The 15,409-nt window shown below is 41.8% G+C and overlaps 2 protein-coding genes across 2 annotated transcripts; both read right to left on the reverse strand.

The window, feature by feature from the left end:
- Positions 1-13: 13 nt before the first annotated feature.
- Positions 14-6,763, reverse strand: LOC110701456 (thioredoxin-like fold domain-containing protein MRL7, chloroplastic). Its single transcript, XM_021879107.1, has 9 exons — positions 6,716-6,763; positions 6,533-6,602; positions 6,121-6,256; positions 4,924-5,089; positions 2,681-3,447; positions 2,029-2,113; positions 1,185-1,296; positions 811-1,073; positions 14-283 (listed from the first exon to the last, which is right to left on the reverse strand). Exons 1-8 carry the CDS (start codon positions 6,761-6,763, stop codon positions 976-978), a joined length of 1,482 nt encoding a protein of 493 aa, XP_021734799.1. The 3' UTR covers positions 14-283; positions 811-975.
- On the reverse strand, positions 5,120-9,426 carry LOC110701242 (probable L-cysteine desulfhydrase, chloroplastic). Its single transcript, XM_021878856.1, has 2 exons — positions 7,812-9,426; positions 5,120-5,559 (listed from the first exon to the last, which is right to left on the reverse strand). The coding sequence occupies exon 1, from the start codon at positions 9,149-9,151 to the stop codon at positions 7,817-7,819; it is 1,335 nt and encodes a 444-aa protein (XP_021734548.1). The 5' UTR covers positions 9,152-9,426; the 3' UTR covers positions 5,120-5,559; positions 7,812-7,816.
- Between the last annotated feature and the right edge of the window lie 5,983 nt (positions 9,427-15,409).

The raw sequence follows: 15,409 nt of genomic DNA on the forward strand, positions 1-15,409 counted from the left end.
TACAAAGAGGATCTTTGGAATGGAAGGTGAGAACTTAACCATCATTTCAATATACATAACATCATTGTTAATATATTAAAATACAACTTACAAGGTACAAGAATTCCTAGTTGACAAAAATTATACATTAGAATACAAGTCTGAAGATTCTACTCCTAGTCCTAAATCCAACAAAATTATTTGAAGAACAGGGTAGGCATGCAATAAGATCCTGTATCAATATTACATCTGCCCCATTCCTGCATGAAATTGCAAATGATTACCCGCAACTCGATCTCCATACCTGCAAAATAGGTTAGAAGATTAAATGATTAATGGAAGTCAGCCAGCTTAAAAATGCACCAATTTGAACTTTAAGATGTTTCAGCATTTAGAGCATATGTTGATTTTAGCTACAGTAGTACTAAGCATCTAGCTGGTGACAGTATTAGCTATTTTTATCATTTTATCAAGTGTTAGGTAGCTAAGAGTTACCCATATAGCCCCGCTCTTCTACTAGTCTTGAAAATATATTAATCAATCTCATTACTGTTATCCATAGACACTAACGCAATCAATACCTAAAGGAGACTTCAGCCTATGGCTAGTTAATGCTGATTTATCAGTGTATCAACGGCTATTGATCTTTATACAAAGTGGAATATCCCTACAACATAACATTGATTTAATCAGTATGTATGACGGATCTCATAGCAAACTCAAGCTAATGCAAGTGCATCTAAATTAGCTTTTCTGTAGAAGTGTAAAAAGATATGTAGGCATTGTATGCAGCAAATATAGTTGCACTCAAATCAGACAATCTTAACATACATGATGCAATGCTGCAAATCTAGTATAAACCTCCTTAGTTCCAACTCATGTTTCATGCCTGCGTTGACAGAGGGGGAAAAAGGTTAAAAGATATGTTATAAATAGACTGATAAATCAGCTTTGGATCAAGGATTAGATGAGATATAGATGATGCACCGACTGACACTACAAAGCTAGAGCTGCTTCATAAATCCATGAAGGCTTTTTGGCTTTGTAATAGAAATATGCAATCATTTGAACCAATTCATCTGAAGTTCTGTGATCTGCATACCAAGAGTTGAAACAGTCACATTCCAAGTTTGCAACAACAACAAATCAAACTCAGCATGTCCACATAAACTATGGAAAGAAGGAAAAGAAGCTACAGTTCTTACCGCTTTCCCTGTACAAAATTTTTTGTCCACGTAGAAAAAGTATTTGCGGGCACTGTCTAACTTTAAGAGCATATGCTAAGTCTCTCTCAATATTGATATCCAGCTTAACTGCCTGTTACAAGAAATTTATGATCATGCACCTAAGATTTTATCACACAAAATTAACATTAGGTCTATTATTTATGAGCAAAAGAGAACTATCTTGCTTGACTTATTTGATAAGTAGGAGCCAGATCAGATTTCTCTCAGATTAAGGAAGAATTTATTGCCATGCGGCTTCAATACAATTTGATATTAACAATACTTCCTAAGCTCAAGGCTAAGAAAGTACTGCAGGTAACCACTTCCTAGGAAGCTGGAATCTGTGACCTTTTAGAGCCCAAAGAAATTGTGTTGGATAACTTAGTTGAATAGACAATTCGCAAAAAGAGGCCAGTCAACCATCTCAAAGGTATAGTGAAGGCTAGATATGTTGTGAAACCACCTCTTAAGTTCGTCCAATCTAACAGATTTAAAACTTTCAGTCAGTGAACCATTAGGTTTAACATAATTACATTTAACCTCAATTTTCAGAATTACCCCAGCCATGTCCCAAAGATCTACTAATTGCCTTCCTAAGTAGGAGGGAACATCGAATACAGGAAAATTCAATTTTTGCTCGAGTAAGGGTATAAAATATTCAAAACAGATGGCTAATGGAGATTGAATACAGATTAGAAAGGAAATAAAAAATTTTATGATGGATTTATGTGATAATTGCACTTGGTGTTATTTTTCTGATAATAATGGCTAATGATCCTTTCTTATATTCAAAAAAGAAGAATTTCAAGTGATGAGAGCATACACGAGGAGGAAGTCGATCTTTAGCATTCCAATAAACCTTGAGTGCCATCTCCAACTCTTTGAGAAGTTTCCAGTTATCAGTTGCTCTGTGTTAACAAAAAGGGTGAATAATTAACACAATACTTCACTAAAAGAGTGAAATTTGAACCAAATTAGCTCTCTAAATGTTGCAAAATCAAAGAATAAACAAATAAACATAAATTATTGCATCTAAGGCAGAAATGAGATTCAAATATGCATGTTCCAAGAATTTGCAATCTTTAAATAGAAAAACAAGAAGAATATAACATAGCCTATTTGTTATCTCGAGCATTATTTCTTCACATTTAGGGCTACTAGTGGAACACCACTTATGCATCTCTAAACAACAGGTCCAATAGTAAGCTAACAAGACAAGATGAATTGCTCACATAATCTACACCACTTCATGCATGAGTACTACATTAAAATTAAATTGAAAATGCTTCAGCGCCTTATTAGTAATTCTTCTATCCTGTATAATGATTAATTTATCAACTCATATCTTTTTTAAGCAATTTTATAACTTAGTCATTACATGATAAGGGAAGTGCAGGTTCAGGTAATTTTCTAGTCCCTTAAAAAACTTAGTACTAATGTTTTTGTAATTGTACTCAAAAAGTTCAAAAAAATACCTGTTGTATCTTTCAAAAACAAGAACGATCAACGGACTTGGGTGAAATGCAAAGCTCTCCCACTCAAGGCAATTGATTTCCTGTACCCAGTTATTATCAATTTCACCTTCCCAATCAATTTCAGTACCATCATCTCCAACAATGTTTTTAATTGGATACTTTTCAAAATAGTTTGATGCTCTAGTGCCCCATCCCACTTCAGCATCAACTGGCCAAGTAGGATCATCGTCGTCAACAACCATTTGCTCCTCTGTCTGACCATTGTCATCATCATCATCATCTTCTTCACTACTATCATCAGATAGAGTCTTGTTGTTACTTTCTTTAAGAATTTGCTCTTTATTCACAAAAACATCAGGATTTTGCTCCTGGATAGAAGCAAATGTTTTTTCAAGCGAGTCACGTATAAAATCCTCAACAGCAAGTGCTTCACTCCTACGACCACGCCTTGGCTTCCTTGGGATTATTGGTGATGGTATTGAATTGGTGCCTGGCTCAGCTTCAGCACCTTTGGCTTTCTTCAATCGACCTTTTCTCTTAGGCTTGGAGTTGGGGTCAGAATCTGCCTCGGAGTTGGATACAGAATCAGACTTTCCCACTGCAGCAACACAATGCTGGAAATGTCGGATGCCATGACGAGCAACAGACAATTTAGTGGGGCGACACAAATATTGTGGATGAATCTGTAGGACGATTTTTGAAGCACCAAAAGAAAGACAATCCGAGGAAAGATGTGAGTAGGACAGACAGAAATCTTTCCTAAGAAGCTAGATCCAATCTAACTGGGTTTTACAAGTTTTTCAATTGTAATCAATCAAATGCCACAATTCCTGCAGAAATACAGCAGTCCAGCATTGGACCAGGATTCAGGATTCAGGACAGCTGTTATAAACCAACAACTCAAGAGGCAAATTCTAAAGATTTCAGAACACTATTCTACTACTCGTATTATCCACACTTTTACTGCTTGAGCTAATGCAAACCTACAACAACCTGTTTCGAGTAATATCCGCCTCAACCCACCGTGCTCAGCTTCCCATTTTCCATTCAAGAAACAACACCTCCTAAACAAATCAGCAAATGAGTGGCTATTCCCCACAAAATACAAAATTATATTTTGTGTATTGAATTCAAAAACCAATAATATAACTCATAGATTAAGTCAATAATCCACATTAAATTTAAAAAACAACATCAGGGTTTCGGGCCACAGTCTTTCTTCTTCCCTCAAATTGCTCACCAATTCTTCACACATAAACATGCTTTGATAAATTAAACAAACCCTAGCAATAGCTCATTCCCAGCACCATGATATCTCATTATTTAACACAACATAAGCATAATTTTTCAGCCAAATCAATAATTTTCGTTATACTTCGAAGTATAATTTTTGGGAATTTTATGAAATTCATATTGCATATTCTGTATAAAATAATCAAGGAAGAGCCTACCTATCAAATATCAAACTGACATCATATTCTACCAAAAAACAGGGAAATATACAGAAATTCACTCCTTTACACTAACTGCAATTACTACAACAATAATAAACAACAATTAGATATCATATCAAAAGGGAAGAGAGAGAAAGAGCCGAAGAAGAGAGTGAACCTTTGAAGAGATTGTTGAGCAACTTTTAGCTGCTAGTAATGTTAATGGTGGTTTTAAGCTACTGAGCGATGAGTCTCTATGAAGGGAACTGGTTTTTTTTTTTTTTTTTGTTTTAGCAAAAGCCACAACGTTTGATAAAAGATTACATGTTCTAACGAGGATTCTTGAATACTTAAATGGATACGGATATATATATACGGATACAATTATGAATATATATACGGATACAATTACGAATACCATGAAACGAAATGTTCGGTAAAGTTGGTGAGAAACTTTGTGACTTTGAGATTGATTGGGGGTAAAAAGCGTAGAATTGCGTACCTGGACCGTAGAGCCCTTCATCTTACCAAAAAAGTTGCACAATAAGAAAGATAAGGTTATGGTTCCATTGACAAATTTTCCAATTATTTTTTAATTTGTGACATAAAGTCTTGTGTGTTAACTTTGAATGGCCACGATAAGGCACTGATGATATGCAGGCTCAAGCTCTAGAGGAAAGGAGTGACCGTGATAGTACTAGTAATACGACTCTAACACGAGATAGTATGTTAAATGATCGGAATTTCAAGTCGGGCAAAGTTTTATGACTGAAAGTTATGGTTAAGAAATTTGGCGACCCAACATTATACTTGTATCCTTGCACTGTGATTAGCCACATCGTTAAGTGAAAGATTATATGCAGGAGCGAGTGGCAGCTCTTCCTGGTGTCTTTTACCTCTGATGATTAATAGACTTCCAGTGATGATTAAATCAACTTCAAGCAGATCCTGCTTGATCACCCCCCAAATTCTTGCTCTGATATCAACTTAATCATGGCAACAAGAATAACTAAAAAGAGGCTGATAGTTATTTCTTCACTAACATTAGCTGAAAATTGTAACAAATGCAAAATTCTTACAGCAGTTAACCTGATAATTTAATTTATTATTAAGCCAGACCTAAGGAACTGGTCTACTCTAGAATAAACTAGTAGACTAAAAAATGCAAATAAAATTGTCCTGAAAAGCAGCTAATTTACACAACTCAGCACAAGCTCCACATGAGCCAGGCCATCAGAGCATCAAACAGGGCCGCAGAGCACCATTCAATGCTTCAACAGGGCCAAGGAGCACCATTCAAGGCTTCAAAAGGGCTAACTAATCTGTCTCTTGAAAGCGCTATACAATTGGATTCATCGCTAGTTCAGTACCTCGAGCCTTGTCCTGATCAGAGATATGGGGAAAATACAAATTACTCATGAAAGCTTATGTATATTCACCATTCACCTACACAGAAAAACAGAAATCACCCAGGTTACATGCGGTAATGTTGGAACTCCAACTTTATTAATCAGAGAGCATAAAAGCAAGGTATTTGAACAATATTTTAAAATGTGAAAGAGGGTAAAATTATCCCAAAATATTTACATATAAGAACACTATTTACAGATATCAAGCTAGAGCATATCCAAGATGATCTTCCAGTCATGTGTTAAGACTTTCAAAAACACTAATCTGGGAACAATTATTCAGAGGCTCAAAGGAAAGATTAGTACAGGAAAAATCCTTACATGACTAGAGCCAGCTTCTGAAACATACAGCAAACAAAAATTTCTCAGATAGCAGCAACCAGCAGGATGAAGCAATTTACATGCTTTGGTTTCTACTTAGAATCAGAAATTGCCTCTATGCCACTAAATCACTAATTGCTGAATTAGGTGCACATGCCTAACCAGTGTTGTGCAAATTTTACTGTCACCAGTTGTATGAAATCTATTTGGTCATTTACCTGGAGAACTCGTCCGTTAAGTTGGAGCAAATTGTATGTCTATCTGTCAGCAAATGTACTTCATGGACAATAACCACAAGGTAAAGTCCCAAATTTGCAGCTCAAATTTTGATATTATATCACTCTCTTGCTCATAGTTGCCAGCAATAAAGAAAGATTCCAATGGGAAAACATTTCTCTTTGATGGTGTTTGTCCTGTTTGATATAAAAATAAATAAATACATAAATTACAAAGAAATAAGAATTCCTTTCCCCGGATATTCCCATTCTAAAGACTTTCCCCAAATCCCTTCACCACCCCCCCCCCCAGGGTTTTCAAAATCCCTAAAGTCCTGTCATGGCTCCACCCCTTGACCACTGTCCTGACCTCAGCCCAGTCATCAACAGCCTCCACCAGCTTATACAATCTCAAACCCCATCAAATTTAAAATCCCAATGTTATCCTACAACCACCACCAAATACACACTTACCACACTCAGACAGCCACCTACCAAAATACAACCACAAACATCTACCAATACTGTCCAAACTCGAAACCACCTACCAGCTCACAATCAGCTACCAAAATCACATTTCACCACTTCAGCACTTCCCACAACCAATACCGCAATTCCACATGTACGAGATTAAAGAGAATTTGCGTGAGAGAATACCAGCTTCAAAAGGTCAAACTCTGGCTTTAAGTAATCAAATTTAACCATGAAAGCTCCAAATTAAGAGTTTTTATTATCAAATTTGACAGCAAAAGCTTTTCTTCAAAGTCTTGCAGCGGATTCAAAACAAGGTTGGGAGGTGGCAGTGCTGTTGCGATACACTGCAGCAGAATTTGGTATGGTGGAAGTCATGGTTTGAGTCTTTGAAAAATGAGAAGACAGGCCACAGGAGATAGTATGTGGAGGGCAAGGACAACCCTTTTCCCCTCTTACCAATCACTCTGAGAAATGGGAAGGGGAAGAGGGGGGGCATCTTTCCTTCAAGTTGAACCAAAATAGCCCCTTGTGCTCTTTTAGAGAAACCCTACATTCTCTTCGTAAATTATGTCGGATAACAGACACCAATTGCTATTAGCATTTCTACATCTCAACAAGACCAGCCAAGTCGAATCTAACTTCCAATAACATGCTTAGAAGTAAGAAATGAATAGATTACTAGTAAGCCTCTCGTAACATGCAAGTATACTTTTGTATATATCAGTTACATAAAATTGAATATAATTGATGAGTAAAAGCAACGTTTTCAAAAATCAAAACTTGTCTTCGTTAAACTACAGGGGAGGAACCAGTGTCCACATGTCTGAACTCCAATCAACAGTTCTTACATACTTATTTGGTGCATGACTGCATGATGCATTATATGATCCCAATAGCCACCTCCAACTCCACGGCTGGAAGCTTTGTTAGAGGCACTCAAGTAATGCTTATAGTATGGGATCATGGCAAGATTGGCAATTATCTAGGGTCTGATTATTCACATTGTCAAATCTGGCATGATACCTTCAGACTTGAGTATAAGTTGGAAAATAGAACCGTGAAAGTTTAAAACTTGCTCCAAAAAACAACAGATTAAAGGGGAGAGAGAGAGGGGGGGAGCACCAAATCACCAAGTCTGTTAGGTGATTTGGTGCTCCCCCCCTCTCTCTCTCTCTCCCTCTCTTCATAACAATAGCAATATCCATACAGCGCACAAAATAATTGACAAATACACAGTTCGTAAGAAGCTCAAGAAAAGAGTAGAAAACTAGAAACACACCTTGTCTAGCCATAGAGTTCAGCACAAGTAAATCCATCTTGCACCAGTTGATTAACCGCATCCCTGAACTTATAGTAATCATCAACTGTATTATAAATTTGATGAGAAATCCGAGCATACCCAGTCACACATCCAATCTCACCATCCTTAGGTGGCCTAAAATAAATCGGAACCTCAACGCCAAACTTCTCCCTAAAATGAGTCCTCAACTTCATAACATTGTCATCACTCTGAATCCCCAAACAAGTAGGCAACCCGACCATCACCATACTCGCGCACATTTCAGGGGAGCAACCCAAATGCGTCCCCCAAGCTTTCGCCAACATCTCCCCCATCTCAATAACCTTATCATGATTCCTCTTCATAATCCCTTCAATCCCACCCTCGAACTGACTAACAAACTCCAAAACCTCCGGCACAACAAGCTGGGAGCTATAATCCCGGGTCCCAATCCACGCACTCTCCACAGGCAACCCATTCCCATACTCGTGCGAAACAACAGGATGATGCACATCATCAAACTCCACCCCTTCTTCCTGTTCCTTCCTCTCCTTCTTCCTGCAATACAAAAACGCAACCGAAGGCGGGCAAAAGAACCATTTATGCAAATTACTAGTATAAAAATCAGCCCCAATTTCCTCCATATCAATCTTTAAACACCCAATTGAATGAGCCCCATCAACAAAAACCTGATCAACCCCTTCTTCCCTACAAATCTTAACTAATTCTTTAACAGGCAAAACAACACAAGGCATAGAAGTAATATGATCAATAACAGCCAATCTAACCCTGCGATTCTCCAACTTAGCCAAATTCAACGCATTTCTAAACTCCCTAACAATCTCACCGCTATCGAAAACCGGAAAAGGAAGAGGTACCTCAATGACATGCCCACCGGCGCGTGTGACATACGCATGCACGGATTTCTTCACTGACCCATAAGCGTAATGAAGCATAACAGCAGCATCACCGGGAGAAAACCGTCGTTCAGAGAAGGCGCGTGAGACGTACTGAAGAACAACGGCGGTAGCAGTGGTGGCGTTATCAACGAGGGAGATTTCATCGAGACGAGAAGCGTTGATCAATGGAAGAAGAAGACGACGAGAAGAATCGATCCCAGGTCGGAGGAGAGAGAAGTAGAACAAATCGGGTTGTCGGAGGAAGAGGAGCTGCCAGCGGCGTTGGGCGGCGATGACGGCGGAAGGGCAACACCCAAAACTGCCATTGTTGATGCGAGCAATGGTGGGGTCATGGTGGGAGAATTCGGCGGCGATTTCGGAGGGGGAAATTAGGGTTTGTTCTTGGTGATTGAGTTTGGGTTTTTTTGGGATGGGAGCCATTTTCGGAGGAGTTGGAAGCCATGGGAGAAGGGAGGAGAGATAAAATGGGGGGAGATTAGGGAAGAGGAAGAGAGAGAGTGAGAGTGGAAGCCATGAAAGAGATGGGAGGAGAGAGAAAATGGGAGGTGATAAGATAAATGGAGAAGGTGGACACGTCAGACGGGAGAGAGTGGCCGGCGGTAGAGGAGAGAGAAAATGGATTTGAGTTTGGGTTGGGGGTTTGGGAGTTGGGATCTAGGTTTGGATCCGAACCCAAATATCGATCTTTTTGTTTTTTTCTAAACAAAATTTAAAAGTACGGTGTAGTATATACTTTCCGATATTGCATATCCAACGATTACTTAGAGCCTGTTCTTATTAACTGAAGTGATCTAAATTGAATATTTTATGAGAGAAAAAAATTAAAAACTGAACTGATAATTTACTGAATTGAATTAAACTGAAATGAATTGAATTAAAATGAATCGATTGGAGTTGAACTGAACTAAACTGAAATAAATTATTTATGAGAGAAAAAAATTAAAAACAAACTAAAATGAGCTGATTGGAGCTGAACTGAACTAAACTGAAATTAAGTTGAAGAGAATAAGCCCGAGCTTTAGAGAAGTAGACTCCCCCTTGTTGAAACGTAGTTCGCATAATTATAATATCAAGTATGTGTACCATAAAAAATTAGTATAAAAAAATTCTTAAATTAGGTGACGACAGCAAAGCATGTCCTAAGCTAGTGCAACTTCAAAACGAATCAGCAAATTTTACAACCGAAGGGTTCAAGCGAGGCCTCTCAAAATTGGAGACCTCGTCCTTCGGAACGCTGCTGCAGTACAGAAAAACATAATTCACGGGAAACTCTCAGCGGTCTGGGAGGGACCCTATGAAGTCTATGATGAGCTTCAGCCAGGAACATACCGACTTCGGCAGTTGGATGGAACTGAGTTGAAAAATCACTGGAATGCTGATGTACTTAAGAAATATCATGAGTAAACCCTTCGGGGCAGAACAATCTTTGTAAGTACATTTTGAATCATTAATTAAAGGCCTCAGAGCCACCATTTCTATAAATATTTGCAACCTTTTGTTCTTTCAAATTTTCTTTATTCTATCTACTCTTTAAGGGTTTTTATTCAGCCTTGTCTGAAACCTTCGCCTCTGGGTAATTGGGTTTCAAATTGCTGACAAACTCGTCTTTTTAAAGAACTCTGGTCTCTTAGTTGAATTCAAACTTCAGTAAGACTTGTTCTCCAAAGACATGAGTCCATGGACAAGTCTGAGATATTGCCTTGTCTTGTATCCCAGAAAGCCATTATCCGAAACATCGCCTTCAGTTGGCCCTGTGTTTCGGATATCCATTTCTAAAAGATAGACAGAAAACCAAGGACAACAGCAACTGTTAGAAATTTTTTATTCAGCTTCGTCTGAAAGTTAAAGAAACAAAACCCAACTCAGTAATCCAAAGACTTGATTCTTCAGATTTCTGGGGGGGCAAGAGGCACTATTAGTGCAAGTTTATCTTCAGCAGAATTCTTCAAACTGAAAGCTTTGTACTTAGCAAATTTTTGCGAAAATTTCAAAGTTCAGAAACAGTATAGCATTCAAAATAAGACAAGGCAGTTGAGGAAAAAGCATCAGATTAATGAAAGGCTCAGAAAGTGAGCTACAAAGTTCAAATAAATTAAAAAGCTTATATCGGCAGCCGCCCACAAGCGGAAAATAACAGCTGCCGAAATACGTACAAAAACAAAAATAAATTGTTTGTACATCAAGGCAAGCTGAAGCAAAAAGATAAGGCAAAAAGAGATTCAAAAAGCGGCGAGTCTGAAGTTAAGCACATGTTGATCCGCAAGACTCTGAAGACGACTGCCCGATTTCCTATGCTTCAGCCGAAGGATCAGGCTGGTCAGCTGGGTCTAGCCCCGGGGCAGTCTCGGCTCCAGCAGCAGAGGAAGCAGGTTGGGCCCTTTCTTGAGCTTCGGCGGGTCGCTGTTCAGCCTCCAGCTCCTGCCGCTCAGCTTCCTCCTCGGCTTGTTCAGCCTGAAGGATCTCATGCTCAGCAGGAGTGGCATACAGCATGTGCGGATCCTCGGGGTCCTGAGCCCAAAGTGCGCACTTAGACCAATCCAGCGAGGGCTCAGCATGGAGAGCCAACCTTCGAGCCACCTTAAACCCATTTATGTAGCCCATCTCATACTCTTCTTAGGTGTCAGCCAATTTCTTTTGACTCTCCTCCAAATCCTTTTTAGATTTTTCTAATTCTTCTAAGAGTTTGGAGGAAGAAGTCTTCTGCTCATTAAGCTCCAGCTGGACGTTGGAAGCTTCGGTTTTGGCCTGGGTCAGCTCATCTCCCTTGGCTCTCAGCTGATCCTCCAACTCCTTCAGCTTCTGGTCTTGGCTCTCAGCAGCAGCTTGGGCAGCAGAAAGGTGAACATCCCTAACCTGTTGAGCCTCTTCAGCAGCCATCCTGCTGGCTTCAAGAGCTTTCAGCTGCTGCTGCACTTCATCTTGTGCAGCAGCTCCTTCTTGAATTCGGCTCTCGATGGCAGCTTTAAATTTGGAGATGTCCACACCCATTTGCTCCTGAAGGAATTTCTCCCCTTCTATCAGCGGGGGTAAAACTTCCTTCTCCATAGCCGAGCGGAAGGTTTGAATGGCCTCAGCAGCCCTCTTTTCATACTCCTCGCTCTGCTGCTGCCTCTCTTCAGCAGCCTGCTATTTCAGCTCAGCAAGCCTCGCCTCCTCCTGGGCAATCTTCGCATCTTCCCAAGCATGCTCCAGCTTGTCTTGGAGGGTGTCAATCAGCTTTACAGTAAGAGTCTGATTGTGCACAATCTGTTTGCAGGGGCACATCAGTTTTTTTTTTTTTTTTTTTAAAAAAAAAAAGAAGAGCCGAAAAGGGAGAGGAGCTGAATAAAAGCAAAGCAAAACAACTAAATGGCTAAGTACCTGCATCAGCAAACGCTGGTTGTCTCTTGCGGGGTCAGGGACCCTTCGGCTGGATTCTCCCATCCCAGCCGTGGCCTTCAGCGACCACACCCTTGCTCGGTCCACTTCGGACATACCAGATAGGTCGCCGAAGTAACCTGCAGCCCCTTCACGGTTCTGGCCCCAAATTCGTTCACAAACAGGTTCTGGGACTGTGATGCGGGGGGGCGAGAAACCCAAATCTCCAGAGTTCAGCGTTTGGAAAGACGGGAAGGAAGAAGACGGAACCTCCTGAACCTTCTCAGGCTCAGCTTGACCTTCTCCTTCGGCGGAGCCCAGTTGGTCTCCACCAGGGTCAGAAGTGACTACCTCCTCTGCTTCCTCCCCCAGATCAGGTTGACGAAGAAAAGTGTCAACCTCCCTATTAATATCATCTGAGAAGCCTTCAGCAATCGGCTTCTCAGAATCTTCAGCAGGGCGTCCCTGAACCCCCCCTTCGGATCAGGAGTTCTTTGGTCCACCTCCATCTCTTGAGTTTCGGGAGGTGGAGGGGGGGTTTGAGGACGCGGAGCTTCCGGCGGAGGGGGAGCCCTCGGCGAGCGTTTACCTTCATCAAGCTCCCGTATGAGGATGCCCCCGGTAGGCCTCATCCCCGTCTGAAACTGACGAGGTCCCAGCACGGCTAACCTCCTCTTCCTCTTTGCTAAGGGCTGCTCGTCCATTTCTTCAGATTCTGACGAAGATGGATCCTCAGAACGAGCAGGCGCCTTTCCTTCTCTTCTTTCACTCCCTTCCTCAGACTGCATAAAGGGGGGGCAGGAAAAAAAAAAAAAAAAAAAAAAAAAAAAAAAAAAAAAAAAAAAAAAACCAAGCAAGTCAGGAACTTAATGGAACCCTCGGCTGAGCTCCAGATGCAGGGATATCCCTCTCAGCAGCACCAGACGTCCCAACACCTCCTTCCAAGGAGTCGATTGCTCGGGACACGTCAGCAGCTGTCTGAGCGGCCTGTGCTTCCTCATGCAATAGTGGCCGGAGGGGATCTCGCTTCTCCCACCAAGGCTTCTGCTTGGTGTATTCGGCAGCGGCTTCAATTTGAAGACCCGTTTCGTGCAGATGCAGCGGACGGTTCTTCGGAGCTGTGATTGCCGGAGCCTGGTCTAGAATGACCCTTTCAGCGTTCACCCCGAGCCGGTTATAATCAATTCCCGAGGTAGCTTCGCTCAACTCTGAAAAGAACAGACGAAGGTTGGACTAAGGGAATAAGCATCAAAGACAAATCAAAATTGAATAAGTTGAAGTCCTCGGCCCCAGCCGAACATACTTACCACCCCTGTACTTTCGGCTGAGGCCGACAACTGCAACATCTTCTCTTGGAAGATGAGATGTAATGGTTATCCGGAAGCCATCTGGCCGGGAGAGTTCTCATTCGGCCAACTCCCCCGGGGTTATTCTGCTTCCCGAAGAAGCTCATTTGCTCGTAACTAGGGTGGCTAGTGGCATCAGGGTCCTCAAGACCCAAGTCCTGCATGTTCGGATCAGGCCTGGAGAGGTATCGGGGAGCCCCGAAAAAATATGGATGCTCCGGATCAGCGGGAACTCTCACCCAGACCCATTGACCCCTCCAATCCTTATCCGAGGAGTCGTTCGGCCACATAGTCAGATATTGGGGGCGGCTCTCTATTCTCCACCAGCCTGAAGACCCGTGTTGGCCGTACACGCTCTGGAGGTTTTGCACCAACTGATGTGTCCTTCGGAAACAGTGCAGATTCGGCTCAACTGCAAAAAATCGGCACACCCAGAGATAAGTCATCACCCGCCGAATGCTAACGGGTGTTAATTGGCACAGGGAGATCCTGTATTTTATTAAAATGTCCCTGATGAAGGGATCCAAAGGGAACCGAAGCCCGTACTGTAAATGCCGAGTGTACACCCCTATATATCCAGGAGGGGGACGGTGAATCCTATCCGTCGGCGAGGGCATTCGGCACCAATGCCCATCCTCCTCGAAAATGTCGTAGTGCAACTCTATCTGCTCGGCAAACCGGTAGGTTTCGGCATGCCGAACCCACCACGAGTAGGGGGCATTTCTAATCATGGCGTCCTGGGCCTCGGCGTCCTGCCACTCTGCATGCCCAGGAAGCAAGTCCCAGAGCACAGGGGGCAAGTCATTGGCCTGTCCGGCCCGCTCCCTTTGCTCAGGCTGCTCCGCCTCGCCGGCCCCGGCGTCTTGACGAGGCGGTGCGGCATTTAAAGGAACGGTCGGAATCCCCCTTTCCAGGTCTTCCATGGCTCGTTCCCCGTTCCAAACATCGGCGCGGTCACGGGGATCCCTAACCTGACCCCGTCGACCTGGTTGACGCCCTCTTCCTCGAGCCATACCCAAATTCGAAGAAGAAAAGTAGGGAGAAGAAAAATTTCCTTAAAAAAAGGCAAGAAAATCGAAAGAACTCGAAGAAAATTACCTTCAGATTGGCCGGAATACGCCGGTCAAATCAGTGGAAGCGGTGGATTTGAGTATCGAACTCGGATTCGAGAATGGTGCGCTAGAAATTCGAAGCGAAGATGGGTTTGTGCGAGAATTTGAGTGTAAGTTGGTGAAGAAATGAGGTTGAAATGCGAATCAGACCTTATAATTCCCGGAAGGAGAATCCCAAAGGTTGAAAAGTTCAAATTTCTCTTAAATGCCTCCTTAATTAACCGTTAAACACTCTCTTACCTGATTAACCGCCCACTATCCCCTCCACTTCCTATTGATTATCCAAATTACAGTTATTTAATTAATAACTGTTTAAAAATTTAAATCTTCTGATTTAATTAAATCATTTACTTCCCTCCATTTCTTATTGGATCCAAACCCGACCTATCATCCTTCCAAGTCGGGTCTGGGGGCAAGTTGTTTGGGTCCAATTCATCTAATTGGTCCTAGTCATTAAATGATCCAAATTGCCAAGGTCAAGGCCCAGTCCTCCATCTAAGCCAAGTCGGCCATTAGTCATTTGGTCCAAATTGTTACAGTCAGCCCATGATTGTAAAAGGGCCCAATTACTCTCCTCTCCTCATATGCAAAGGTATAAAAGCCTTCAATTCATTCATTAATCATATACACAAAAGCCTCAAGCATTAAATCTCTTGCATAGCTTCTCCTCTCAATACACTGTTTGACTTCGGCGTCGGAGGGGTCTTCATCGGAACCACCCCCGAGGCCAGTTTACGTGTGTTTGCTGTGCAGGAAACCTTCGGCCCAACATCCATTGGACCGGACCAGTCTTCCTCCACTTCATCGGACCTTCGGCAAGGTCCCATTGTTTTCATCCGAAACAAATAGTAACTGTAATTCAG

Source organism: Chenopodium quinoa, unplaced genomic scaffold (genome assembly GCF_001683475.1).
Source record: "Chenopodium quinoa cultivar QQ74 unplaced genomic scaffold, ASM168347v1, whole genome shotgun sequence".
Classification (NCBI taxonomy): domain Eukaryota; kingdom Viridiplantae; phylum Streptophyta; class Magnoliopsida; order Caryophyllales; family Amaranthaceae; genus Chenopodium; species Chenopodium quinoa.

What these genes read in the sequence shown, in the direction of transcription:
- LOC110701242 (XM_021878856.1), bottom strand. Translation starts at nt 9,151, where the DNA reads ATGGCTCCCATCCCAAAAAAACCCAAACTCAATCACCAAGAACAAACC.
- LOC110701456 (XM_021879107.1), bottom strand. Translation starts at nt 6,763, where the DNA reads ATGGTTAAATTTGATTACTTAAAGCCAGAGTTTGACCTTTTGAAGCTG. An exon ending in AGTTTGACCTTTTGAAGCTG is followed by an intron (nt 6,603 to 6,715) that starts GTATTCTCTCAC and finishes GTGAGCTGGTAG; the next exon opens with GTGGTTTCGAGTTTGGACAG. An exon ending in AAGATCGACTTCCTCCTCGT is followed by an intron (nt 1,297 to 2,028) that starts GTATGCTCTCAT and finishes TTCTTGTAACAG; the next exon opens with GCAGTTAAGCTGGATATCAA.